The sequence below is a fragment of the Euleptes europaea genome, chromosome 4 (genome assembly GCF_029931775.1).
Source record: "Euleptes europaea isolate rEulEur1 chromosome 4, rEulEur1.hap1, whole genome shotgun sequence".
In the NCBI taxonomy this organism is placed as follows: domain Eukaryota; kingdom Metazoa; phylum Chordata; class Lepidosauria; order Squamata; family Sphaerodactylidae; genus Euleptes; species Euleptes europaea.
The window spans coordinates 106371105-106398530 of record NC_079315.1 but is presented as its reverse complement, the minus strand read 5'-3'; the positions used below and the strand labels follow the sequence as shown (position 1 = coordinate 106398530).

The window sequence follows — 27426 nt, the reverse complement described above, 5'->3', positions numbered from 1 at the left end:
CAGGCTAAAAATTCAGTTCTAATCTTGTAGTCGAGTCTTGTTCCCATATTTAAATTACAGCATGGAAATATGACCTTGAAGAATCCATTTCAGGTATCTAGACACATGACAATTAAAAAGAAGAAGTTCTGTTATCGCTAGAAAAATCATTTAAGACAAATAGTTCTATATTCATATTGGGTCCCTTAGGTTGCAATCCTAAAAACAATTTTCTGGGAGTAAGCCCCATTGAATAAAATGGGATTTATTTCTAAGTGAACCTGCCTAGGATTGCTCCAAAGGGGAGAAAAGCAATAAATAAACGCACAAACAAGAATCTCCAGTTCCATCCCTTTCATCCATCTCTAAAATTTGTCTGGTCCAACCAAATAATTCCATAAAAGAGAAACTGGAATCTTACCTCCTCTTCCTCAAGGAGAATAAGGCGAACCAGCACAATATGGATTGCATTGCCAACGCTTGGATCATGGAACAAGCCTGACACCTGGGCCAAAGCCAGACAATAGGAAGTTAATGGATTCATCTGCATCCAAACAATGAGGATGATGATCTCTTACGCAGCGCCAAGTGAATATGTGACCCTTTGCCAAGTTACATAAATGATAGGTCTTTGCCTGTATGAACTCACTGTCTAAATTGAGACAGCAGAAGGGAGACAACAACAAAGAGAAAGAAGGAAAGAATGAAGCGGGGAAAAGAGAGAGAGGGAAGGGTAACAAACCACCAAAAAGAGGGGAGAAATGGAAGCTGAGAGAAGATGATGGCCAAATATGAGCAAAAGCAGTTTGGGCTGAGGGCTGAGGAGCCCAAGCCAAATTAAGGCGTTAGTAACAGAAAAGAGCAACCAAAATGATTAGGGGACTAGAGTCCTATGGGGGGCGGTTAAGACGCTTAGGGCTGTTTAGCTTGGAAAGAAGGCAGCTAAGGGGTGACATGATAGAGGTCTATAAAATTATGCATGGTTTGGAGAGAGTGGACAGGGAGAAGGTTTTCTCCCTCTCCCATAATATTAGAACGCGGGGTCATTTGCTGAAGCTGGAGGGTGAGAGATTAAAAACAGATAAAAGGAAGTATTTTTTCACACAACGCATAGTTAAATTGTGGAACTCCCTGCCCCAGGATGTGGTAATAGCTGCCAGCTTGGAGGGCTTTAAGAGGGGAGTGGACATATCCATGGAGGAAAGGGGTATTCATGGCTATTAGTTAGAATGGATACTAGTCATGCTACATACCTATTCTCTCTAGTATCAGAGGAGCATGCCTATTATATTGGGTGCTGTGGAACACAGGCAGGATGGTGCTGCTGCAGTCGTCTTGTTTGTGGCTTCCTAGAGGCACCTGGTTGGCCACTGTGTGAACAGACTGCTGGACTTCTTGGGCCTTGGTCTGATCCAGCAGGGCCTTTCTTATGTTCTTATGCTCTAACCTTGCTCAAATGTATTCTTGGGGTTGGGGGAAGATCAAGATGGCATTTCCTCCATTTATCCCACACCTGCAGCCTCATGTTTTCTCTAAGGCAGCGGTTCCCAAACTTTGCTCCACGCGAAACATCTCCTAGCGCTCCGTGAAGAGATTGGAAAGAAAAACACTACTGTCATTCGGTTTAGTATATAGGTGCTAAGTGAAAATTAGTGCTCCGTGACGAATTTCTCTCCTGAAAAGTGTTCCACGACTCAAAACGTTTGGGAACCACTGCTTTAAGGCAACCCTAGTGTGAGGAACCATCCTGCCCCAGAGATATGTCTCTCCCCCTCCTCTCCTCTTTCATACTGTTTCCAACATTGATGCCTGATTTTGCATATAAATGGCATAAAGTGCTTTGAAAACAGTGTATTGTAAAAATTACTTTAAAACGCCATTGTAATGTTGTAACAATGCCATGGAAGAAATGAATGAATTGGTCAAACGCGAAAGGACTTAGGCGGGATGGAAATGCTCACAACAAATATGTATGAAAATTGAAAATACATCCCTAATCACCAATATCTTCCATTATGTCTGGAATCAAACTGGAAGGCTATGATGATCGATGAGTTCCAGGAGAAAAAAACAGGGACACACAGTCCCTAACCTTTGTCCCATATAGGTCATTACTAGGGTTGCCAGGTCCCTCTTCACCACCGGTGGGAGGTTTTTGGGGTGGAGCCTGAGGAGGGCGGGGGTTGGGGAGGGGAGGGACTTCAATGCCATAGAGTCCAATTGCCAAAGCGGTCATTTTCTCCAGGGGAACTGATCTCTATCAGCTGGAGATCAATTGTAATAGCAGGAGGTCTTCTGTATTACCTGGAGGTTGTGCAGAACAACAACATTAGCTTGCTGCAGTGGGTGTTTGGAAAACTAAGCAGCAATAATGCCAAAATTCACAATAACTAATTGTATTAAACAATGAAACAGGTTTATGTGAACACAAGTAATGTGAGTTACAAGGACAAACAATGTTACAATATCGCAATGCACACTTAATACACACACACACACACACATATATACACACAAAAATATTTTCTCTTTTAAGAGACAATGTTTTTACAATGCTTCAGTTGTGCTGAAAATTGGTTCCTATAACATCAACATTTTTGTTATATTTCTCTAGTCCCAAAACAGTATTGGGGGAAAAATAGTCCAACCAATCAAAGCAATTTCAAATATAGTGAGACTGAGCCAAGCTCATTACCCAGAGTATTTTTACAACAAAGTAGTAGTTTTTTGTTAATGAAGGGGGTACAAAGGTACACAAGCTAGTTAACTAATGCAACTTAGGTGACTCTGTAAGTCAGGGATCTCCAATATTGCTAAGCCCATGGGTGCTTCTGAGGGTGGAGAGTAGGTGCTACCAAAAAATGGCTTCCGTGGGAGCCGGTCACAAAATGCTGAGAGGTTGCAAGCAAAGCACCCTCCTATGTTAGATACAGACGTCTCTGAATGGGTGCTCCTTACAGACACAAAGGAACTTTCTGGGTTCTTCTGACGCACCCCCTATTCTACTGAGATGGTAGAATGCCAGAACCAGCTCTTTGCTTTGGGGAAGAACCAAATGGGCACTAGGAAACCCATTGGTGGATGCCATGGCACCCATGAGCACTAAATTCCATTCCATTTTGGTGGCCTCGGCAAGGAAGAAAAGAGAAGACAACTGAACATGCCATTTCATCCCATATTTCCTGTATGTTCCTGAAGTGTCTGCACATGTCATTGTAGGTGGGGACGCACCAGATTGACTTGCATTGTAGGTGGGGACGCTCCAGATTGACTTCCATTGATAAGAAACACTATCATGTTCACTCCAAACAGTCAGGCAAGTCATGTTGGAAATGTTGATAAAATGTTCATGTCAAAGAAGAGGCGGGGGTGGAGATTTATGTTATGGTGGATGTGATGAGGTCTGGTGTGTGCACATATTTAAGATTCTGCTGTCTGTAAAGGAGTCAACAGCTTGAAAGATTTGCAAAATGCTGTTGAGTGGGAAAGCTGGAGCTGTGGGGAAATAATTCCTTTGGGGAGGAGTTTTTGCCGGTATTTGACTAATCCAGGGTTTATGATAAATGCTGCAGATGAGGTTCACCTTAAGGTGCTGAAAGGGAGAAACTGAAGAAGAAGAGAAGAAGAGTTGGCCTTTATATGCTGCCTTTGTCTACCTTTTTAAGGAGACTCAAACAGGTTGACAATCTCCTTCCCTTCCTCTTCCCACAACAGAGACCTTGTGAGGTAGGTGGGGCTGAGACAGTTCAGAGAGAACTGTGACTAGGTCAAGGTCACCCAACTGGCTTCGTGTGTAGGAGTGGGGAAACCAACCAGTTCAACAGATTAGAGTTCGCCATTCATGTGGAGGAGTGGGGAATCAAACCCAGTTCTCCAGATTAGAGTCCACTGCTCTTAACCACAATACCACGCTGAAGAAGCATTCATAAAAGCATTTTGCTAATTGTTTAATGCTAGGAGCAAGTTCTAGAAATGACCTAGGTATAGTTCAGTTTTAAACCTGACTTAATTGATTTGTTTTATTAAAAGGAAATATTTTGGAATTATTGACATCTATTTCATTGCCAAGGAATTAATTTACTACACGCTATTGACAGTGTTCGTCAGAGGAACTCTAGGCACAGTTCATCTTTCTCTAGACCCGAAATGGGTAGATCATGGCTCATGGGGGCCTATATCAAGCCTCCAAGAGCTTTTCATCTAACCCTCAACAAGAGCATCAACCCCATGGGACTGCAGCATCAGCCCGCTATCTGAAAAACTTTTAAACAACTTGAGAGTTGAGGGCCAATTGTAGCCATTAACAGCAGCTAAGTGAGACAGAAGGTCACCTCTTGGTCTGGGTCTACTTTTGCAGGCTCTGAGTTGCCTGAACTCTGAGCTGAAAGCTTTGCTTACTCTTGCTCTAGATGGATAGTCCAGGCCAATTTGCCCATTAGACAGATGAGGCATTTCTGTCAGGTTCTGACCTCAACAGAGGGCACTGGAGAGTGAGCATGTGATGCTGTTGTCAGGCCTTCTACCAGGTCCAGCTCTCCAGCATCTCAGGCAGTGACTTCCGTCCAACCTTGAAACATCAGTCCTCAAACAGAGGGAGCAGGTACTGAACAGCTAGATTCAAGTCCAGCAGCACCTTAGAGTCTGACAAGATTTGTTGGGGAATGAGCTTTCACGAGTCAAAGCCCCCCCTCTCAAAAGTTCATACCCCACAAAATCTTTTGGGTCTCTAAGGTGCTACTGGACTCAAATCTAGCTGTTCTACTGCAGACCAACAAGGCTACCATCTGAAACAGGTACTGAACTTGGACCATCTACATTGAGGGCAAATGCTCTATGACTGAGCTACATCCCCTCCCTAAAGCCACTACACTGTAAACGATAAAACTGTGGGGAAACATAGGCCATTTTTGCATGGTAATTAGCAGCGTGTTCCAGGCTGAAGTGCCCCGCATATTATTTTTTTAAATTTTGCACGCTGAACTGTCATTCCGGAAGTGACTGTGAAGCCGGTGCTTACCTGCTTTGCATTACAAAAGAGCCCATTTAACGCGACCTTTGGTGTTTGCCGCAAAGAATACCCCTCAAGGAACAATGCAAAACAACAGAGGCGCATCAGCCATGCATATGCTAATGGCTATGCAAACAGGAACAAAGGAGCTGGCGAGTGGGGGGAGTGGAACTTCGCCTTTTGCATGGGGCCTTGAAAAGGCGTTTTTAAAGTCGCATTTTAAAAAAGAGCTTAGAGCCAGCATCAAAATTGACCGTGCAAAAATGGCCATAATGGATTACATAACATGTATCTGATGAAGTGAGTTTACAACACAGTCTTTAGAAAGACGCTATTATTTTGATTACACACCATATTTATGATAGTGAGAATATACGATTCCACATTCTCACTTCCGTGGTATTCAATCATCTTGCTGTCAGCAACCACCAGCGTCTCCACCCATCGTTCTTTGCTGACAGAGCGCCGGGAGGTTGCTTTGGTTGTGATGCGGTTTCTTTCCCACTTCTCCCTTCGAAGCTCCTGCTGCTTGAAGAAGCTTAAAGTTTCTGAAACAGAAAACAAGGGAGATCAACTTTTATTTCCTGTTGGGGTATTGTGTTATTTGATTGGGCCAGGTGAAACAGACTTTTGTTTCCAGATTATTCTATAGCCTGGGTAATAATGGGTTTTCCTTAATGGCTAGTAATGGACCGCAACACAAGTTTTTACCTAAAAGTCCATTATGGAAGGTAACTGGAGTTACCGTCAGGGTGAAACGATATATTACAGATGGGCTATTTAATTATTTTTCACAACCTCGTACAACAGAAAATTGCCGCCACCAGCTGCTTTTCCTCCACTGAGGTAAAAGTGGTTTAAGTAGGGTTGCCAGGTCCCTCTTCGCCATCGGCGGGAGGTTTTTGGGGTGGAGCCTGAGGAGGGACTTCAATGCCATAGAGTCCAATGGCCAAAGCGGTCATTTTCTCCAGGAGAACTGATCTCCATCGGCTGGAGGTCAGTTGTAAGAGCAGGAGATCTCCAGCTACTACCTGGAGGTTGGCAACCCTAGGTTTAAGGGTGGCTGTTGTTGGTGGGGGAAACACCTGAGGGAAAAGAGTACTTGATCTTCCCCTCCGTGCCAGTCCATCTCTTTACATTGCAGCTCACATAACTACATGCTGTATTTAACAACAGCAAAATGCAAATCTCAGGGGAAAAAATAAATTTTGTCATGGTCATACAGTGAAAGCTGAGGAGAACAGAATTAACTGCTTAACTGGCATGAAGCTATGAGGTGGAGGAGGCAGCAAGGATGCTATGGGTTTTTGTTTTAAAGACTAATGATGCTTGAAGACAAGCCCCAGTTGCCTGGGTGCCTCCTTGCTTCCTGCCAGCTCTCCCTGTATATTTCTAAATCATCCATGAGGGCTCGATTCGAAGGCAGCTGGGGAATAAGCTCAATGCTGGTAGCCAGGGGCTGCCTTTACACCCAAATGACTGTGTAATTCCGCCTATGTCAGGGTGTGAGATCTCCCACGATAGGGAGGTGGACTCTAGAGTCCTTTTTAAATCAACGAGGGTGGCTGTGGTCCACCACTCTCAAGATGGACCTTCGCTGGCGGAGGAACTCCACGAGGTGGGTTGGCGAAATGAAATTGAGAAAAATAACCCTCAGGATGTACCCGCGCACCGCTCTCTCTGGACTGCGAAACACGCAGGACACACGTCCCACCCACCCCACAAACCAGCCCCACCCTCTACCAATGGTTGTATATGCCATGACGCAGATATTGAAGAAATTGCAGCTCTTCCTTCACAACTGGGACATACATTGGGTAAAGTAGAAGGGACTGGCACTAAAGTGAAGACCGACTGACTTCCTAGCAACCAGAAACTCCAAATCCTTACCTGGAATGTGAACGGGTGGAAGGCAAGGAGTAATGATCACTCGGTTGTTGAACTACTCTCAACCTGCCACATTGTTATACTCCAAGAAACTTGGTGTACCAGAGACCTAGATGTGGCTGGTTTCTGGGCCTTCTCTTCTCCGGCCATTAAAGGCATAGGGAGTGGTCGGCCCAGGGCTGGTATAGCTTGTTTGATCTCCAGTAGTCTTCCGGGGGTGTCTTGCACTTCTTTGAAAGTCTCATCCTACCATCTAGTACTCGTCCTAGAATTAATCTCTTCTGGATACACCCTTATAGTGGTGAATGTTTATAGCCCCCCATTGTCAACAGAAAGGGAGATTTAGGACCATTGGAAAGAATTTGGAAAGACTGTAGAGGACCTCCAGCGGACCTATCCGGCTGCAATAATGCTTATTGGCGGGGATTTGAACACTAGGATAGGCGCCTCCGATGCACACTTGCTTCCCACAATAGTAGACATAGAAGAACTGCCACTTCCTCTGCCCTGGTTCCAGCGTTCGTCAAAGGATTTGAAGATCAACCATGCTGGGAAGCGGCTAGCCGCCTTGGCACTTGCACAGAATTTGGTCTTTTTGAATGGTGTAGTCTCCCCAGATAAACCAGGGGACTTTACATGTTACACACCAAGGGGCACTAGCGCCATAGACCCTTTCCTGATTTCCCGCGAATTTTTCCCTCTGGCACAAGATTTCCATGTGGGGGAGTACATGGGGGGCGACCACCTCCCAGTACACCTCACTCTCAAAATAGCTGTTAGAGGCAGATCTGGAAGGCCGGCAGTGTGGATGGAGAAAGACGATATAAAATGGATTAGAAGTGGTCGTGAGAAACCCCCAGTTGTATCTACGCGGGTGGCGGAAATTCAAAACATTTTAGACACCGGAAGTTTTCCTGAATCGCCTCCCGCAATGGATTCCACATTGCCTCAATCCACACTTTACTCTGATCTACTCAATCCCTTCGTGGACTGTCACACACTAGTAAGAAGAATTACAAGGGAGCATCTGACAAGACCAAAGAACTGCCAGCAGCCAAATCTTTGGTACGATGCTGATTGTCATTTGGCCAAGAGATCCATCCAAGCTAAACTACGGTGCTACAGGTGCCTGGGGAAGCGAGAAGACCTGATAGAATTCTTCTGCCGTAAAAAAGCCTACAAAGACCTAATTAAGAGGAAAAAGGAGACTGAGATCACCCAGAACTGGGAAAAGCTTGCGGCCATTGTGAAGGTTGGAGATGTGAACGCCTTTTGGAAACTTGTTAGGCCAGTTCACCAATTTGATTTATCTATGGCTATCCCCCCAATGAGATGGATGGAACATTTTTCAGCCCTGTACCGGACCTCTGAGTGCCCAGCTGAGGAGAAGGAAACTAAGGAATTGCTGGCCTTAACACCAGACTGGCCATGCGTCTCCCCAAAGACCGTGTTGGAGCAACTTAACCGAATGAAGCGGGTCCAGATCCGATTCCCTTGGAGCTTTTTCTAGTAAACCCCGAATGGTGAGCTGCTCGTTTCGCCCCCTTCTTCCCGGATATTAACCAAACAGCTATCATTCCGGAGATTTGGAGGACAGCTAAAATCGTGCCAATCCACAAAAGCGGTGATGCCAGCAACCCTGGGAATTATAGGCCGATTAGTCTTATTGCCATCCCGTGTAAGATCTACTCTGCACTCCTCTTGGAGAGGCTACAGGATTGACGAAGAGGCCTGTCTCCACCCTGAACAGTGTGGTTTCCGTCGAGGTACCTCTACCACAGACCATTGTCTGACCCGCCTTCAGTTGGCCTCTAAGTATTCGAGTCGCCCGAGGGGATGTTTATATGCGGCCTTTATGGATCTAAGGGCTGCATTTGATTCTATCTCCTGACATAGACTTTGGAAGAAACGGATGAACACCAGTATAGACCGCAGACTCCTGGTTTTGATCATGGCCCTCTATTCTGGAACAACTGCCTCAGCACTGGTCGATCCCAGTGGTACACTGACAGATTCTTTCCCAGTTCAAAAGGGGGTAAGACAGGGATGCCTGCTTGCTCCCTCTCTGTTCAACATCTTTATCAACGATTTGGTGCCGCATATCAAAGAGGGAGCAAAACACACCCCATATCTGGCCGGTCAGCCCATACCACTTTTATTATATGCGGACGATGCGGTTTTGCTGGCGACATCAGAAGTGGGGCTGAGATCCACTATCAATCTCTTCTTGGAATATTGTGACCAAGAAGCACTCACTGTGAATTATGCCAAGTCAAAGGTGCTTCACTTTTCTGCCACCAAGAGAAGAGGCCCCCAGTTTTTCAAGGTCAAAAATGGACAACTCGAATGGGTTTCCACCTTCCGCTACTTGGGCATTGTCTTCAACCTGTTACAACCTATCTTGGTCTGCCCATCTGGACCATGTGAAGAAGACAGCAAGATCCACCACTGTAATGGTAGAGCGGTTTTTTCGAACCAAGGGGGCCAAGCACATCCCGTCTGCCATTGATGTCTTCAACGCGAAGGTGGTTTCCCAGATTCTGTATGGAGCAGACATTTGGATTTCCGGCGTGGATGAGAAACTAGATTGCCTTTTGAACAATTTTCTCAGGAGAATTACTGGAACCCCGAGGTGTGTTGCTGGGCCTGCCCTCCATATGGAATTGGCCCAACCCTCGCTTGAGGCACGTGCGTGGAGGAGAGCAATTAAGCTTAGGTTTAAGTTGCCTGACGACAATCTCCTGTCCCAGGCGGGGTTTCTCCATCTTACTCTTAAGAACCCGGCCCCCAACCCCTGGCTGAATCTGTTAGCGGAAAAACTAAAAGTACCAGGACTCCCAATCTCTGCTCCCTCTGACAACCTGGTTCCATCTCATTTAGTGGCAATCTTGAAGAGATTGAAGGAGTTAGATTGGGCCAGTACGGTTGGGAGGGCCAGACGTACTTGCTCCGGTCTGGTCTTGGGACTCCCCCCACCAGAGAAGCTTCCAGAGTTCCACTTTACGGTTTCAATCTTCTCACATCGTCGGGCTCTTCTTTTAGCTCATTTAAATGCCTTTCCATCCATGGTCATGTTGGGCAGATATACCGGGATACCTTTTCCAGACCGTCTCTGCCCATGTAACACGGGTGAAATTGAAACGTTGGACCATCTGATGCTCCACTGTCCTCGCTGGTCTCAAGATAGAGATGCTCTTATTGCTTCAATCCTCATCAGATTGAACCTTTCTCTACATGCCTGGGTGTTGCCTTTTTTGCTTGGCGACTCAACTAATGGTGCCACATCGAATGTTGCCCGATTTTTGGCCAGAGTGGCTGCTTTTAAGAAGGAAGAACTCTCAGCGCCTACCTCTGGCAATTTTTAGTCAGTTCGCTCCGCCCCCAGTTTATTTTAGTTAGGATTTTTACTTATTGGGCTGACGCCTAATTTTTAGCATTATCCTTATTATGTTTACTATGTATTATGCTTCCTATCCTCCCTCGTCTTCTCCTCCCTTCCTTTCCTCCTCCCTTGGTCAAAGACTGCAGTCATAGACCTAATAATAAATTATTATATTTCTAAATATATAGCACACGCCTCCAATAACCTTTCTCAGTCCTCACAGGACAGCAGCCCGAGAGCTTCCCACCACTTTGGAAAGGGGAAAGTATAAAGGATATTTTCATCCTCTGCAGTAGGCAAGCTTCTGCTTCAAGAAGTTGCTGCTATGCGAAGTATAGTCTGATATAACTGAAGAGAATATATAATCGCCATGCATGCAGAAACCAGCCCTGAAAAGGTTGCATAAAGTGGTACGATTATTTAAATTCAGAAACGGGGTGGTTTTATCAACATTATGACATACAGGTGGGCACGTGCACTGTATTAGTACTAATAATAATAGATAATGAGTACTAATGAAATGAGTACTAATAAAAATGTTTGAGTACTTAGAACACCATAGCCTCGGATCCTATACAGCTGTCCCATCGCCACAGCAGCAGCTCTGGTTATGGAAGAGGGGAGGGAGATTTTTGCTTATTCTCTCCTGCTGCTGCAGACTCCCAATTTCCCCCCCTCACACACACATTTTTGAGCCCACTGACCCACAAGTATGGTTTCTAGGGGAAAAGGCAGGCAGCAGTGAGAGGGGGAGGCAAGGAAGGTAAGCTTCCATAGAAGAGCACCCTAGTCCAACCCTCTGATTGAGAAACCCTTTGTTTCTAGAGTTTTCCATGGCATGCTACATGATGCATTTTCTGTCTGTTGCACATAGGGTTGCCAGCTCCAGTTTGGGAAATACCTGGAGATTTTGGGACGGAGCCTGAGGTTTGGGGAGGAGAGGGACTTCAATGCCATAGAGTACAATAGCCAAAGCGGCCATTTTCTCCAGGGGAACTGACCTCTATCAGCTGGAGATCAGTCGTAATAGCAGGAGATCTCCAGCCACTACCTGGAGGTTGGCAATCCTAGTTGCACAGCTGTTAAAGATGGAGCCTCTAGCTGGCCACCCTCTTATTCATGTACACCCATTACTATTCTTGTAGAGCGTAGGCCTAAAACAAATGGATACAATACTGCAACGGAGAGATATTCATAGGTTCCGTGCTTCACTTTTTGAAACCGGAGATTTGCATGTGTAGAGTCAAGTTCTAGAATGGCGGGAGAAAAAGGAATATGGTGAGTGGCCGGGAAAGAGGAGAGGACGAGTCAATGGCATGCTGGATCTATCAGCTGTTTATCGTCAAAAGAGAAATGCAAGGCAATTATGGGGAGGCGATGAATTATTACTCCAACAATGGCTAGTAATCATCCTTGTGTCCCCTCTGCTTGAACAAATAGCCCAAGGAGCCGTTGTAATCTCTTCCCTTTCCATTATCTCCAGCTGGCGGAAGGAAGCCAGCTCAGAGGTTTGACCCAGGGTTAGATATGCATCACCTGTGTACTGAAAGAGTCCGTCTGCCCTTCCCATTCCTTTGTGAACCTAGCAAGGGCAATCACATCCTGCACATCTCTGCCTTTCCCCTTTCTCGATAATAGTCCCGTCTTAACTTTTGTAGGCGTCCCAGTTATGTAATTCCTTCTTAAAGTAGCAGTGCAATTCTTACTCATTTTAGTCGACAAACGGGTCCATGGGTGCAGGAAAATTTCTTGTTGATCATGAAATGCTACAATTAGATCATCTTTAAACTAGTCAATAAAGTAGTGGATATTGCCCTGTGAGTGAGCAGCCTCAGATCCCAAATGGATGTAGGCATAGATCACGATGGGAAGCCATGGTCTGTAGCAGTAGAAAAGAGCAAGAGTCCAGTAGCACCTTAAAGACTAACAATATTTCTGGCAGGGTATGAGCTCTCATGAGTCACAGCTCACTTCGTATCTGAAGAAGTGAGCTGTGACTCACAAAAGCTCATACCTTGCCAAAACTTTGGACTCTTGCTCTTTTCTATAGATGCAGGCATGTCACTCAGGTTCTGTATCAGCAAAATGGGAACAGCAGTGGCCTACCTCCCAGGGCTGATATGAGAACAATCTAAAAAGTTGCACAATAACAGTGCAATCCTAAGCAGAGTTACACCCTTCAATGGGCTTAGAAGGATGTAACGCTGCATAGGATGGCACTGTGACACCAGACACTAACTTCTTCTGTGCTCCTGGCAAAATATGCAATTTTGTCTATGACTTTCAAACCATTTCCTTTGAAACCGTGCCAGCAAAGCTATTGGGCATGCTATGTAGGAGGTGCTTTGATGACTAGAACCTTTGGCTTAATTGCTAGAATGATTTGCCAAATGAAAAATGTTAAACCTGGGGGTGTCTTTGGTATGCTCAGAGCTACTAACATCCCGAACTGCCGCCTCTTTCCCACATGGCCATCATTAATCCACCGTTTGCAGCAGGCTGTACCGAGTCTGCTAGTCCAGCTTTTGGATAATTTTCAGAATTCCCGTCATTTCAGCGTCTTGCCCAATACATCAGTGTTTCAAAATCAAATGTCAGAATGGCCTCACGCTGAAGTTCCACATACCGCCGAACTGAAAAGGACTGTGATCAACCCCCAAACCTTACAAACCGCAGACAGCTTGGGGCTTCCTGGTAGGAAATCTTTGGGCATGTGGTAGCCACAGTGGACTGATACAGAGGAATCCATTTATACCAACAGTAATATATTAGGTGCCCTGACCTGGATGGCCCAGGCTAGCCTGATCTCATCAAATCTCAGAAGCTAAGCAGGGTCAGCCCTGGTTAGTATTTGGATGGGAGACCACCAAGGAATACCAGGGTTGCTGTGCAGAGGAAGGCACTGGCAAACCACCTCTGTTAGTCTCTTGCCATTAAAACCCCAAAAGGGGTCGCCATAAGTCGGCTGTGACTTGATGGCACTTTACACACACACACACACACACACACACACAGGTGATGGTAGGGATGCCAGCCTCCAGGTGGGACCAGGGGATCCCCCCCCCCAATTACAGCTCATCTCCAGACTACAAAGATCACTTCCCTTGGAGAAAATAGATGCTTTGGAGGGTGAACTCTACACCATTGTACCCTACTCAGGTTTCTATCCTCCCCAGGATCCACCCCCAACTCTCCAGGGGTTTCCCAACCTGGATCTGGCAACCCTACCCCCCCCCATCCCCCGTTGGTGGCCAGGGGGTACCTGGCAACTGTAGGTGGTGTTGCCTGAAAACCATCAACTGATGGGGCGGAATAGTCACAAACTCATTTTCTTTTTGTAAAAAGATTCCCGATTAACTGGTTGTTTTGTTTTCACAGAAAGCCATTTCTTTCCTTTTTTTGTATAATACACAAAAGCAGTGCAGTTCTGTGACTAGCTTCCTTCCCGTTCCCCTCTTTGTGGGCGCCGGCAGTCATTAAAAACTGACTTCAATAAGGGAAAATGCTGCTGGCAGTCAGCAGCTTTCTCCTCTTGAAAAATGATGGGCAATTAAAACAACAACAAATCAAGGTTACAAGGAGGGAAAAAAACATCTATTCATTAGTACATGTTATTATTCAAGCAACGTCAGTCCCACAACAGGGAACAGACTTTCCATGGGCCATCAGGTAGAGCATTATGCCCTAAATGCTTTTCATTTGTTCTGTCAAACGGTTGGAAAAATGGGATGATTTGTCAACGTTTTTAGCAGCTCAATCCTATACAGAGATAAGCATACCTAACCCTTGTTGATTTCAATGGTTGTATGCATGCCAGAGGATCAGCTGGCTCTTTGAGTACTATATGCTGCCTTGAAGCAAAAGGAAAGGCGGGATAGTTTTTCTGGTACCCAGGGTCCTGATTCTGAATGAAACTGTGGCATATGGGGAGGGTTTTTTTCAGCCTTCTGCCCATCTCCTTTTCCCGATCTCAGACCCCCGGGGGAGTCGCTAATTGCCCAATCAGGGTTAACAGACAGAGATACACATGAACGCACGAAGCTGCCTTATAATGTAACAGACAGAGATACACATGAACGCACGAAGCTGCCTTATAATGAATCAGACCCTTGGTCCATCAAAGTCAGTATTGTCTACTCAGACTGGCAGCAGCTTTCCAGGGTCTCAGGTAGAGGTCTTTCACATCATCTACCAGCCTAGTCCCTTTAACTGGAGATGCTGGGGATTGAACCTGGGACCTTCTGCATGCCAAGCAGATGCTCTACCACTGAGCTACAGCCCCTCCCCTATGAGAGTCATGCCCATCTAGATAGGGCTAACGCTGCTGGTGAATGCACATGCATCATCAGTTAGCTGCTGAGATGGTGAAGCTGCATGGCGGCTGCTGTTGAACACATGAAGCTGCCTTCCACTGAACCAGACCCTTGGTCCATCAAAGTCAGTATTGTCTACTCAGACTGGCAGCGGCTCTCCAGGGTCTCAGGCAGAGGTCTTTTGCATCACCTTCCTGTCCTAGTTTCTTTAACTGGAGATGCCGGGGATTGAAGAGGGGACCTTCTGCATGCCAAGCAGAGGCTCTACCACTGAGCCACAGCCCCTCCCCTAGAGTTCCTCAGCAATTGCAGAGAACTCCCCAGACATGCCTGATGCAGTGCTGAGCAGGTAGAAAGCTCAGCCTGAATCAACACCCCTTCTTGTATCCCTCTCCCAAATTCTCTAGCAGGTAGAGGAGATTTGAGGGAGGGGAAGGGCAGCCGGCTCTCCTGTCCCTCAGAGCTCCAGAGAAATCATCTCCTGGAGGCAGAAGAGCTCCCTCTCGGGCAGGGCATGGGCAACCCTGCCTTCACCAAGCATGTTTTCCTTCCCTTCCTGTTCCCAGACATCACCACCATTCCAGGCTTCATTGGGCTAAGGAGAGAAGGGGCTGGGGCAGGAAGAAGTGATGCTGTGTACACATTCAGTGGTGGCAGCAGGTCTAGGTGTACACATGTGAGAAATGACATGTTGATTAGACCCTGAGAATAGGGTTTTCAACTTCAGGTTGGGAAATTCCTGGAGATTTGGGGTTGCAGCCTGGAGAAGTCAGGGTTTTGGGAGGAGATGGACCTGAGCAGGGTATAGTGCCTCAGAGGCCACCCTACAAAGCAGCCATTTTCTCCAGGGGAACTGCTCTCTGTAGTGTGGAGACCAGTTGTCATTCCAGAAGAATTCCAGGCCCAACCTGAAGGTTGGGAACCACCCCTGAGAAAGGTGTCATATGAGGATCTGGAGTAGGGTTGCCAGGTCCCTCTTCACAACCGGCAGGAGGTTTTTGAGGCGGAGCCTGTTGAGGGCGGGGTTTGGAGAGGGAAGGGACTTCAATGCCATAGAGTCCAATTGCCAAAGCGGCCATTTTCTCCAGATGAACTGATTTGTATCGGCTGGAGATCAGTTGTAAGTGCAGGAGATCTCCAGCTAGTACCTGTGGCAATCGACAGACGTTATCTGTAGCAAAGATGCTGATGTATAGATTGGAATGTAACCTTTGAAAATCACATGGCAATCCCCTTATGGAGATAAACAGACAGCAAGCTGAAGAAAGAACAGATTTGAAACGTGCACAAGATTGACCCCCACGTCCTTGCCTTCTTACATCGTTATTCCACGAGCCACTCTGGATTTTCCTGGTCAATAAGTGTGTGAGAAACTACGCAAGTTGCAAGTAGTGGCGTGTCACACTATACATCGCAGAATACTGCGTTTTGAACTTCTTTAACGCCTGGAACTTTGTGCATCTTTTTTATGCATCTTCTACTGTATAGCATACGCTCCTTTGTTTAGGGTCGCTCTCTTGTTTAGCTTTTTTGCTTCGGTTAGTGTTCTTTCCAGTTAGGATTTACATTTTATTGGCATGAATGTAATGCCAATGTACTAGTTGTGATTATATATTAAAAATAAGCTATCATTTTTGATGATATTGTTTTCCATAATAGAGCCTCATGCTGCGTGTTCTCTAGTACCTGGAGGTTGGCAACCCTAATTTGAAGAGCTGCTGCCAGTCACAGTACAGAATTCTGGGCTAGACTGACCTGGCTTAATATACGGAAGTTTCTATATGTGGATTTGAAGTTGGCAGTGTCACTCTACAATATTTAGAAGAGCGTGCAATGGCTTGGCATTCACAAGTAATGGAAGACTGTAGACTTATAAGGAAGGAAGGAAGGAAGAAAAGTAGCCCAGATACTTGCATGAATATCACAGCTTTTTAATCTCTGGAAATAATCTGTTCTGCTAGTGCTTGCCACAATAAACATCATTATTCTTCAGCCCTATTAGCCTGACATACAACCTTTTTGCGCTTGTCAGTCAAAATCTGTTTAACTATGAATGTGATTATATTTGCCCTTCTTTGCAAAATACTTCAAGCTCAACGGACAAACAGGCCGTTAACCAGACATAAACAGATTATAAACTGAAATCTATGGAATATAGCAGCAGTTCTTAGGAGGCGAGTCCCAGAAAAATGCATCTTTTATCATGCCAATGTAGTATTTTTTTTTAAATGCCCATGTTCTTAAAGAGCTGTATGCAAACCACTTCAAGTGCAGAAGATACTGTAGCATATATATTAGAGGCAAATTGCTATTCAAGCCAATATTCAGAAAAGGATATCCAATGAAATTAGGGTGGGAAACAAATTTCCATTATTGAGATCAGAGGGATACAATCCACAGGAACAAGGCTTTGTATACTCAGAGGCAGAACAATGAATTTGCAGTGGGGTCCCTCTTCAAAAGGCAAAACAGAGCAGAAGGCAAAACAAATCGGAGTAGCACACAAGCATGATAGTGGAACTTGTGCAGAACTGTGTTGTGGATCGGGCCCTTCGATGAGAGTAGCACAAGGGAAAGTCACTAGATCGGACCTAATTGTGCTCTTTTCCACGCCGGATTGAATTATTTTGCCAAGTGGCAGAACTGGCTGTGGAATGATTCGGCAGCCTCATTTCTACTGAACAGTCTTACGTACTCAAAAATAGTCCTTTCTCCGCTTTTGTTCTTGGATCACTTCCTGGCCAGCTGTTGTTGACCGTGATTCCATTTCTCAGCAAGATTTACAGTTGTTGCAAGGACAGCAGATATAAGGTTGGCTGTGAAAGTCTGGCTAATGGCCGAACACATTATTGGTAAACACTTTAAAGTCCTGTTTCAGGTGGGTAGCTAGAGTTGCCAACCTCCAGGTGGTGGCTAGAGATCTCCTGCTATTACAACTGATCTCCAGCCGATAGAGATCAGGTCACCTGGAGAAAATGGCTGCTGTGGCAATTTTTAAACTCCCTTCTACCTTTTAGAAGAGCTGTCAAATCCCTTTTTAATTTAAAAGCTCTTTTGGCATCTCAAGTTTAAGTCACTCTTATTAACTATTAATTGATTCTTGTATGAGGGTTGGGGGTTTTGTGTGTGTTTTTATGATTAGGGTTGCCAGGTCACTCTTCGCCACCAGTGGGAGATTTTTGGGGTGGAGCTTGAGGAGGGCAGGTTTTGGGGAGGGGTGGGACTTCAGTGCCATAGAGTCCAATTACCAAAGCAGCCATTTTCTCCAGGTGAACTGATCTCTATTTGCTTGGAGATCATTTGAAAGAGCAGGAGATCTTCTGCTATTACCTGGAGGCTGGCAACCCTATTTATGATTGATGTTACATTTTGGGGGGGGACTGAAATTGGTTGTGCTCCCCCCCGCATTGTATCTCAGCAGTTGCTGAATGAAGCTGTTGGGCTACAGTAGTTGGCCAGGTATTAAATGCTGAAAATAAACAGAAATGCCTTTCAGCTTGACTCAAGTGTGTGCCTCTTTCCCTGCTGGTATGTTGAACCATGCTATAAAACATCTGATAAGGAATTGGAAGCTAATATATCAAAGTCAAACGACAGAAAGGGCTCTTTGGCAAGCTGGAGAGGGGAGTCGGCAAGGGGACGGACGGCTGGATCAACTTTCTGTCTCTTTTTGATGGCAAGAGTCAGGCAGGCAAGAGAAGTTTAAAACCCGCAATAGTTTAACATAACGGAAATCAAAGCCGTGATCGAGAGGAAGCTCGGCACAGGCAAAGACATAAAAAATCTGTAAAGAACACGAGCCGCTGTAACATCTTGTGACTTTTAAAACGTCTCCTGTCCTGAAACAGGAATGAAAATTTTCCCCCCAGGGAGGCCTGTACAATGTGGCCTGTCAAGAGGAATGTGGCGTACTAGCAACGTACAATGCAATCCTCTTGGTACTGTACGACTGCTGAGCAGCGAGCGAGAAAATCCAAGTAGACTAATCTCAGGGAAGAAGAAGTCCTGTTCCTAATTCTGATACTTACCCCCACACACACACACTCAAATGGTGACAGGGTCTGTGTGGAGGAGGAGTCGGCGTGCTCCTTCCCCCCTATGAATGTAGGTGGAAGTAAGTGAGAAAGTTGGGGGGAAGACAGGAAGAATTTGGTGACAGAAGGAAGACAGACCTTGAGGGAAAATCAATTAGGAAGTGACTCAGTAAAGAGAGAGGACACAGGGTGGAGGAAAATAAGAAGGCTGGTTCGGTTTTTAAGAGGTTTGTGCTTCAGATAAAATCCTGACTGCCTCTTAACTGGTAACAGGCTCTTAACTCTTGCAACTCCTTCCATCACGTAGATAACATTGCGTGATGCAGAGATCTACGTGGATGCTTAATCCAAGAAATGCCTGGTTGGTGCAATCTAGGGTCGCCAACCTCCAGGTGGTGGCTGAAGATCTCCTGCTATTACAACTGATCTCCAGCCAATAGAGATCAGTTCACCTGGAGAAAATGGCCGCTTTGGCAATTGGACTCTATGGCATTGAAGTCCCTCCTCTCTCCAAACTCCGCCGTCCTCAGGCTCCACCCCCAAAATATCCAGGTATTTCTTAATCTGGAGCTGGCAACCGTAGTGCAATCCCCCTCCATTTTTTTTTTGAGAGGAGAAAATCAAGACGATTTTGGCATCCACACAGAGGATCTGCACAATACACAACCGTGTCTGCATGAGAGAGCAGTAGGGTTGCCAGCTCCAGGTTGGGAAATACCTGGAGGTTTTGGGGGCGGAGCCTATGGAGGGCAGGGTTTGGGGAGGAAGGGACTTCAATGCCATAGAGTCCAGTTGCCAAAGCGGCCATTTTCTCCAGTTGAACTGATCTCTATCAGCTGGAGATCAGTTGGAATAGCAGGAGATCTCCAGCTACTACCTGGAGGTTGGCAACCCTAGGGAGCAGTGATGTGTGACATCATCCATAGGACCACTGTATAAAGAAGTCGATGCCTAGGTCAGTGCCTGAAGCAGGCCTCAAATTAGATAAGAAAGGGGAACAACATACAGAGATGAGGAATCAACCCAGTACTGTAATGCCCAGATATAAGGGCTGGTTTAGAACACTATGTATTCATACGCGCACACATGGAAGCTTTGGGAAGTTGGCATCCGGGAGCCATGAACCAACAAATCATGGTCTCTGTGTCTGGTACCGCCTCGCACCAGCAGAGAGCTCTGGGTTATGTTCATCTTCAGGAATGTGGTTTCTGCTTACCAAGCTCACAAGATCAGGCACTCACTAAGTTACGCCTTCAGCCAATGTCTATAGGTTGTGCTGGTTGGAGTGGGGTGGACACTTAATGTGCATTGGTCTTTTGTGTATCAATCTGCTTGTCAGCAGCCATGGGCTTGCCCCATGCGAATGCATAAATGATACTGACTTTCCTTTGTCTCGGGGGGTAACTCTGCATCTTATTTGTGGGTTATTTCCCCCCAGGGTCTCTGTTTAGCTAAATAAAGAACTGTTCCTTTAACCTCCTCCTAGTTGTCTTCATTGGACTCTATAAGACTACTAGGCATTTCAGTACATGCTCAGGGAAAATCAGAGGGCTTCAATGTTCAGAATAAGCGGCAGTACTGACTGCAAAGCAAACCTGGACTTCCTTGGTAATCTCCTATCCAAGCAATAATCAGGGCCAACCCTGCTTAGCTTCCAAGATCTGATAAAATCAGGCTGGCCTGGGCCATCCAGTTCAGGGCAAAAAGTGGCATATACATGCACAAATAAATAAATAAATAAATATCTATGTTTTTATCTGGCCAAGGGCCATAAATAAACTATCTATCTATCTATCTATCTATCTATCTATCTATCTATCTATCTATCTATCTATCTATCTATCTATCATTGGTACTCATGGTACTGGAAAAGACAATAATGCGAGGAAAAGTTAAAGACAGCATGAAAGAGGAAGACCCAACATGAGATGGATTGACTCAGTCAAGGAAGCCATGGCCCTCGGTTTGCGAGACCTGAGCAAGGCTGTTGACGATAGGACATTTTGGAGGCCATTGATACACAGGGTCACCATGAGTCGGAAGCGACTTGACAGCATTTAACACACACATACACACTCATGGGTGGGGCTGTCCGAGGCACAGGTAAAAGTTTTGTTAGGCCCTAAACTTGACAATGCAACAGAGCCTTCATGTGAAGAGAAAGCAAAAGGGAACTTTGAACCAAAAAAGGAAAAAAGGGTTAGGAGAGAGTCAATCCAGGAAGATAAACTGGAGGAGGAAGAGGAGAAAAGCCAGTTTTTGGAAGCACTGACATGGCTGGGGAACAGCTTACCCATATACTTTTGAAGGACAGTGTGAATGGCAGCTGCTGAGGTTCAGTGGCTGGACTATGGAGCTTCTCTGCCATATCCTGAAGACAGAATTTGGAATAGACTTGGGCAATGATTTTATAGGTTTCATCAGCTTCTGAAGCCAAACAGTTAAAAGAAAAAAAAGTTTCACACACCTTAAGAATAAAATGTTGCCCTCCTGCAGTTAATGAAGCCTTTAATCCAGGTTTTCCAAAACTTGTTTTGATCTGATTTATGTCTTTGTTGCACTTATCCTTAAGGTGTGTGAAACTTTCTTCAAAAATCTGTTTGCTTTTAGAAGCCAAAGTGCCTGTATGAAAGGGATCATATTAAAAAGGACCATACTGGCTGACTTTGTGATGGCAGCAAAAAAGTGTAATAAGAAATCTTTAATATTTCTGGGTCCACAAAGGGATTAATTTTAATATGAACAACTAAAAAAGATCTTGTACAGTAGTCTCTAAGCCCTGTTCTAGAATATGATAAAGACGTCTGAACTTTAAGCAAGTTCACAAATCACCAGTCCCTTAACTTTGCAAAAATCTAAAGCAGGGGTCCCCAACTTTTTTGACGCTGTGGGCACACTGGGAACTCTGTCACGGCATGGTGGGTGCAGCACCAACATGGCTGCCATAAAATGGCTGCCCCAGGAGGCGGAGCCAGCCATAAAATGATTGCCACAGCTTAACCTCAATAACACAGTGCTTTGTGGCAGTCGCTGCCAAAGCAGCATTTTAAAAAACCAGCGACTTGACAGATTTAAGTCAATCTGAAACCATGTTGGGCAAGAGCCCTACCTGGCCCCACCCACTTCCTAAAGCACTTGGCAGATGCCAGAAAAGGTGCCGGCAGGCACTCCGGCACCACGCTGGGGCCCCCTGATCTAAAGGGATGGTTCTAAATTGTAAATTCTATCACAACGCAATCTTCCTGTGTAGATACAGCAGAATGCAAGAGTATGCATATGCATAGGCACCGGAAAAATCTGAAGGCACCTGAAGTAAAAATGTTGTGGAAGCTAAGCAGGGCTTAGGCCATTTATGCTTGGTAACTAGCAGCGTGTTCCAGGCTGAATTGCCCCGCATTTTTTTTGAGTTTTTCACACTGAACCGTCATTTAGGAAGTGACTGTGAAGCCGGCGCATACCTGCGTCGCCTTTCTTAAGACCCCCTTTAACGCAACCTTTTGTGTTTGCTCCACCCCCGCCTGGAAGAATCCCCTCAAGGAAGCATGCAAAACCACAGCCGCGCGTTAGGCAGTTGCTAATGGAAGGAACGAAGGTGCAGATGAGTGGTGTGTGTGTGTGTGGAATTTCTCCTTTTGCTTCTGGACCATGGATAGGCATTTTAAAGGTCGCATTTAAAAAAGGCGCTTTGAGCAAGCATCAAAATTGACCATTAGTGTGGTCAGTGTCTTGGTAAGATTCCTATGGACTGATGCCTGAGCTGCAAGGAAGGAAGCTGGGCGATAAATGAATAAAACATGTTGTAATAGTCTTTTTAAATTTCTCATTAAACATCTCAGCTTCTGAGGTGGGGATGTTAATTGCTGTCAGTGTGTCACCAATAACAAATTAGCAGCTTCCATATTATACCTCCCTGGCAAGGAGACACCTTGACAAGCAGAAGCAAGGGATTGTCTTTCTGGGCATGTCATTAGAAAAGGAATCAGGGATATGAGCTGGAGACCAGTTATAAATAGGGTTGCCAACCTCCAGGGACTAGCTGGAGATCTTCAGCTATTACAACTGATCTCCAGCCGATAGAGATCAGTTCCTCTGGAGAAAATGGCCGCTTTGGCAACTGGACTCTATGGCATTGAAGTCCCTCCCCTCCCCAAACCCCGCCCTCCTCAGGCTCTGCCCTAAAAACCTCCCGCCGGTGGCAAAGAGGGACCTGGAAACCCTAGTTATAAATCTGCTCTGCTCAAAAGTAGACCCTCCCTGGGCCAGGTGCAGGCGGGGTAAGAAGATATTGTAGAAATCCCCATCTTTAATAAATGTCTACACCTGTGTAAGGATGTTTCAGGCACTGTATTGTTCAGTACATTCCCTCTAAGGAATCTGCAGAGAGGCAGCTCTTTTATTACGAGCTCAGCCAAGACGGTCTCGGAGACGGAGCTGCCACTATTAAATCCGGAAAATTATGGACCGTTCAGCCACTGGAGTATATCAAAGAGCTTAGCATGGCCACAAGGCAGTCACGGGTATCAAGTCACCGAAATGTTAAAATAATGAAAAGCTAATTGCAGAACTGGAACACAGGTCGTAATGTCTCTTGGTCACGATCGCTTACTATTTCCTGCCCAGTATTTTCCTTTTTCAGAGAGGCATAACCAACATCCCATACTGTGCTTTCTAATTTGCCTTTTGGACCTAGTTACTGACATGGGCTTTTTAGATTAAAAGTTGCAACTGGCTACTCCTGAAAACAGTGGTTCTTCTGTTGACTCGGGGCTCAGTGAGATGGTAGAGGGGAGACTGTGATAGCATCTTTTTTTCCCCTCGCTCCATTTCCATTCATAGCAGCTGCAAGAGGCCAAGACAGAGATGAAAATGTACAGCTTGGACTACACAGTGTTTTAAAACACCCACACGCACATCGCCTTGTGGTGTAGTGGTTCAGGGCGGTGGTTTGGAGCAGTGGAGTTTGATCTGGAGAACCAGGTTTGATTCCCCACTCCTCCACATGAGCAGCGGAGGCTAATCTGGTGAACTGGATTTGTTTCCCCACTCCTACACACAAAGCCAGCTGGGTGACCTTGGGCTAGTCACAGTTCTCTTAGCACTCTCTCAGCCCCACCTACCTCACAGGGTGTCTGTTGTGAGGAAGGGAAGGTGATTGTAAGCCGGTTTGAGTTTCCCTTAAGTGGTAGAGAAAGTCGGCATATAAAAACCAACTCCTACTCCTACTCCTTCTTCTTCTTTCCTCTTAATTAAAATGGGCTCCTTGGAGCTGGTATTTTCTCAGACAGAGAAAATGACAGGCTCCTATGCATGGAGGCTCCTAGGCTCAGCCCAAATAGCAGCTCTGAGGAACAAGTATTTTCATTTAGGAAGACAAAAGGGAAGGATGCAGTGAGGAGAGGAATGGGATAACAGACAACCATAACATTCAGAAGCAGATCCTAAATGGCTGAAGAAGCTAAAACCCCTTAGTTAAAAGCCTGGGTAAAAAGAGACGCTTTGGCCTGGTGCCTCAAAGACAGTAAGATGGGCACCACGTAAGCAAGTAGAAGGACCTTCCAAAGGTGAGGCAATCCCTCTGAAATACCCTGTCTCTAGCTGCTACCCATCTCACCTTTGACAGGGGACGGACAGAGAACAGGGCTTGGGAGGCAGATCCAGTTAGGAATATCCAACATCATTAGGGTTGCCAACCTCCAGGTACTGGAACTCAAAGTACACCTGGTGCTGATAATCAAGAAGTGCTGTGAAGAACCAGCTCTGTTGGTCTAATGTCCAGTATGCTGATATGCCAATATAACAACCATGACTTACTATGCCATCCATTTGAACAACAAGTGAATGTCCAGTATGCTGATATGCCAATATAACAACCATGACTTACTATGCCATCCATTTGAACAACAATACGCCTCATGTTCGGATAAAGCAGCCCTGTCCTGCAGCCACAGAAGGATTTATTGGATTGATGAAGCCTGAATAGGTGAAATGGGTACAAATACCGGAAGCCCATCTTCTTATGGAATCCAGTGGCATCAATGGTGCATTTGACTGAACACATGTATATGTCAAAATTGATACAATTGTGTATCTTATTAATGAATTGGACTTCCAACTGATATCTTTGTATCCTGCATCAACATTATTGTATCAATGTAGCAAAAGTAATAGCATTATAAAATACTTGTGTGTGTTAAGTGCCGTCAAGTTGCTTCCGACTCATGGCGACCCTATGAATCAATGTCCTCCAAAATGTCATATCTTTGACAGCATTGCTCAGGGCTTGCAAATTGAGGGCCGTGGCTTCCTTTATTGAGTCAATCCATCTCTTGTTGTGTCTTCCTCTTTTCCTGCTGCCCTCAACTTTTCCTAGCATGACTGTCTTCTCCAGTGACTCTTGTCTTCTCATAATGTGACCAAAATAAGATAGTCTCAGTTTAGTCATTTTCGCTTCTAGGGTCAGTTCAAACTTGATTTGATCTATAACCCACTGATTTTTTTTTTTTTTTTTGGGCAGTCCATGGTATGCATAACACTCTCCTCCAACACCACATTTTAAAGGAGTCTACTTACCTATATAAAAATTATTTTGAACTTTAAATGAATTTGGCATAGTGGACATTAGACCAACAGTGCTGGTTCTTCGCAGGTAGTAGCTGGAGATCTCCGGCCGTTACAACTGATCTCCAGCCGATCTAGATTCACCTGGAGAAAATGACCGCTTTGGCATTTGCACTCTATGGCACTGAAGTCCCCCCTCCCCAAACTCCACCCTCCTCACGCTCTACCCCAAAAACCTTCCACTGGTGGTGAAGAGGGACCTGGCAACCCTAAACATCATGTCCAGTCAGACTCTCAAGAGCGCTACAAAACTATTGTGAAACTCCAATAAAGCACACTGCTGAAAAACTGTAATGAAACACAACAACAGCAAGTGTGGGAAACATATTTTAACTAGAATCCAGTTTAGACCACTGCTGTCCATTTCTTCTGCTGGCACTATCTAGAGCAGGGGTGTCAGACATAAGGCCCGCAGGCCGGCTCCGGCTCCTTGAGAGCTCTTATCTGGCCCGCGAGCCAGCGGAGTCCTTCGAGCCCAGGAATCAAGTTTCCATGGGTCAGAAATGGCTCCTGGGGTGGGGGAAGGGAAGGCCCTACACTGCCAGCGCTTTCCTCAGGCCATTTGCAGCATCCAAGCCTGTATGTTTAAGATAAAGCGCTGTTTTTAAAAATGTTATAAAATCTTCTGAATAAAAAAGCTGATTAGAAAACGGGCCTGCCTTAATCAGGGTTTACTCTGTTCCTTCCCAAAATCACTGCTGCACTCTTGGGCTTTTTTTTTGTTAGTAACAGGAACAGCAAACAGGAAGACAAGAGCCAGGCCTGTTAAGATAGCATGCAAAATAAACACATTTTGGAAGTATGTCAGTCCAGTTCCCCTGGAAGATAAGCTTGTGATAACTGTGCACAGCCAGGATGCCATTAGCTTCGAAGGCTATTTACTCTGGCAGAATTGCCCTGAGAAAAAAAGGCCAATTTTTGAGAATAAGTGGCCTGATGTTCTGGGAGTGAGTTATGTCACCAATTTTGATATTTCCATGTGGAGCAGTAAAATCGTGGCTTTTGCACAAGAAAATCACTGGGGGAAGAGGCAGGATCTCTTCCTCCTCTCATGGTTAGGGTTGCCAACCTCCACGTACTATAGGGTTGCCCACCTCCAGGTACTAGTTGGAGATCTCCTGCTATTACAACTGATCTCCAGCCAATAGAGATCAGTTCACCTGGAGAAAATGGCTGCTTTGGCAATTGAACTTTATGGCATTGAAGTCCCTCCCCTCCCCAAACCCCACCCTCCTCAGGCTCCGCCCCAAAAACCTCCCCCCGGTTGCGAAGAGGGACCTGGCAACCTGACTCATGGTGCCATTCCCAGACCATTTGGGCTCTCCTTAGGGCTGCCAACTGCCAGGTACTAGCTGGAGATCTCCTGCCAATTCAACTGAACTCCAGCCGTTAGTGATCAATTCACCTGGAGAAAAATGGCCGCTTTGGCAATTGAACTTTATGGCATTGAAGTCCCTCCCCTCCCCAAACCCCACCCTCCTCAGGCTCTGCCCCCAAAACCTCCCGCCAGTGGTGAAGAGGGACCTGGCAACCCTAGCTCTCCTATTTTGAAAAAGAAGCAGTTCCCCTCAGCTGCTGTGTGGCTGCAGGGAACACATGAAAATGTGTAAACGAGTGGGAAAAAATGCAATGTATAATTTGGCTCTGAAGCCCTCGTTTTATTATAAGGCTGTTGCCCAAAGAGTTCCAAAAGAAGGAACACGTTGTCAAAATGATCACCACTACTTTATTAGAATATATGATGTTTGCAATGTAGTAAAATTGCTTTTTGCAGTTTTGGCGTCTCTCTTTCCCTTGAGTGTTACTATAATATAAATGATTAGGAAACATTTCCTTGAATTAAGGAACAAGTAGCAAGACTTTCTGTAGGGGATTCATAAGTTATTGGCCTTTTATGAATGGCTGTTTCCCTTGCCATCACCCCTCTGACAGCTTCGGGTCTTTGTTTTGATTATGCATGCCGTTTCTGACCGGCAGAGGTCGCCTCGCTCTCCCCCTGCATTTCCCCGCGTTTTCAGAGACCTGTTTTATCTCGAATTTGAAAACGTGGTCAAAACAAGGGCAACCCTAGACGTAGGTAGCTCACAGCCATCAGCAGCATGGAAGGTGACTGCCATTGACACCATTATCAGCCACGTCCAAGGCAAGCCTCTCTTGCAAGTTGGCAGGGCTTGGTTTGGACCCAGCTAGAAGGGTTGCCAGGTC

At 45.7% G+C, this 27426-nt stretch overlaps 1 protein-coding gene across 1 annotated transcript in view; it reads right to left on the bottom strand.

The window, feature by feature from the left end:
• Positions 1 to 27426, bottom strand: part of ADAMTS12 (ADAM metallopeptidase with thrombospondin type 1 motif 12) — a 207670-nt gene that overhangs the window by 92187 nt on the left and 88057 nt on the right. The window contains exons 4-5 of the mRNA XM_056849064.1: positions 5339 to 5535; positions 401 to 484 (exon numbers count right to left, since the gene is read on the bottom strand). Of these exons, the coding sequence (XP_056705042.1) occupies positions 401 to 484; positions 5339 to 5535 (281 nt within the window). The remainder of the gene's footprint in view (positions 1 to 400; positions 485 to 5338; positions 5536 to 27426) is intronic.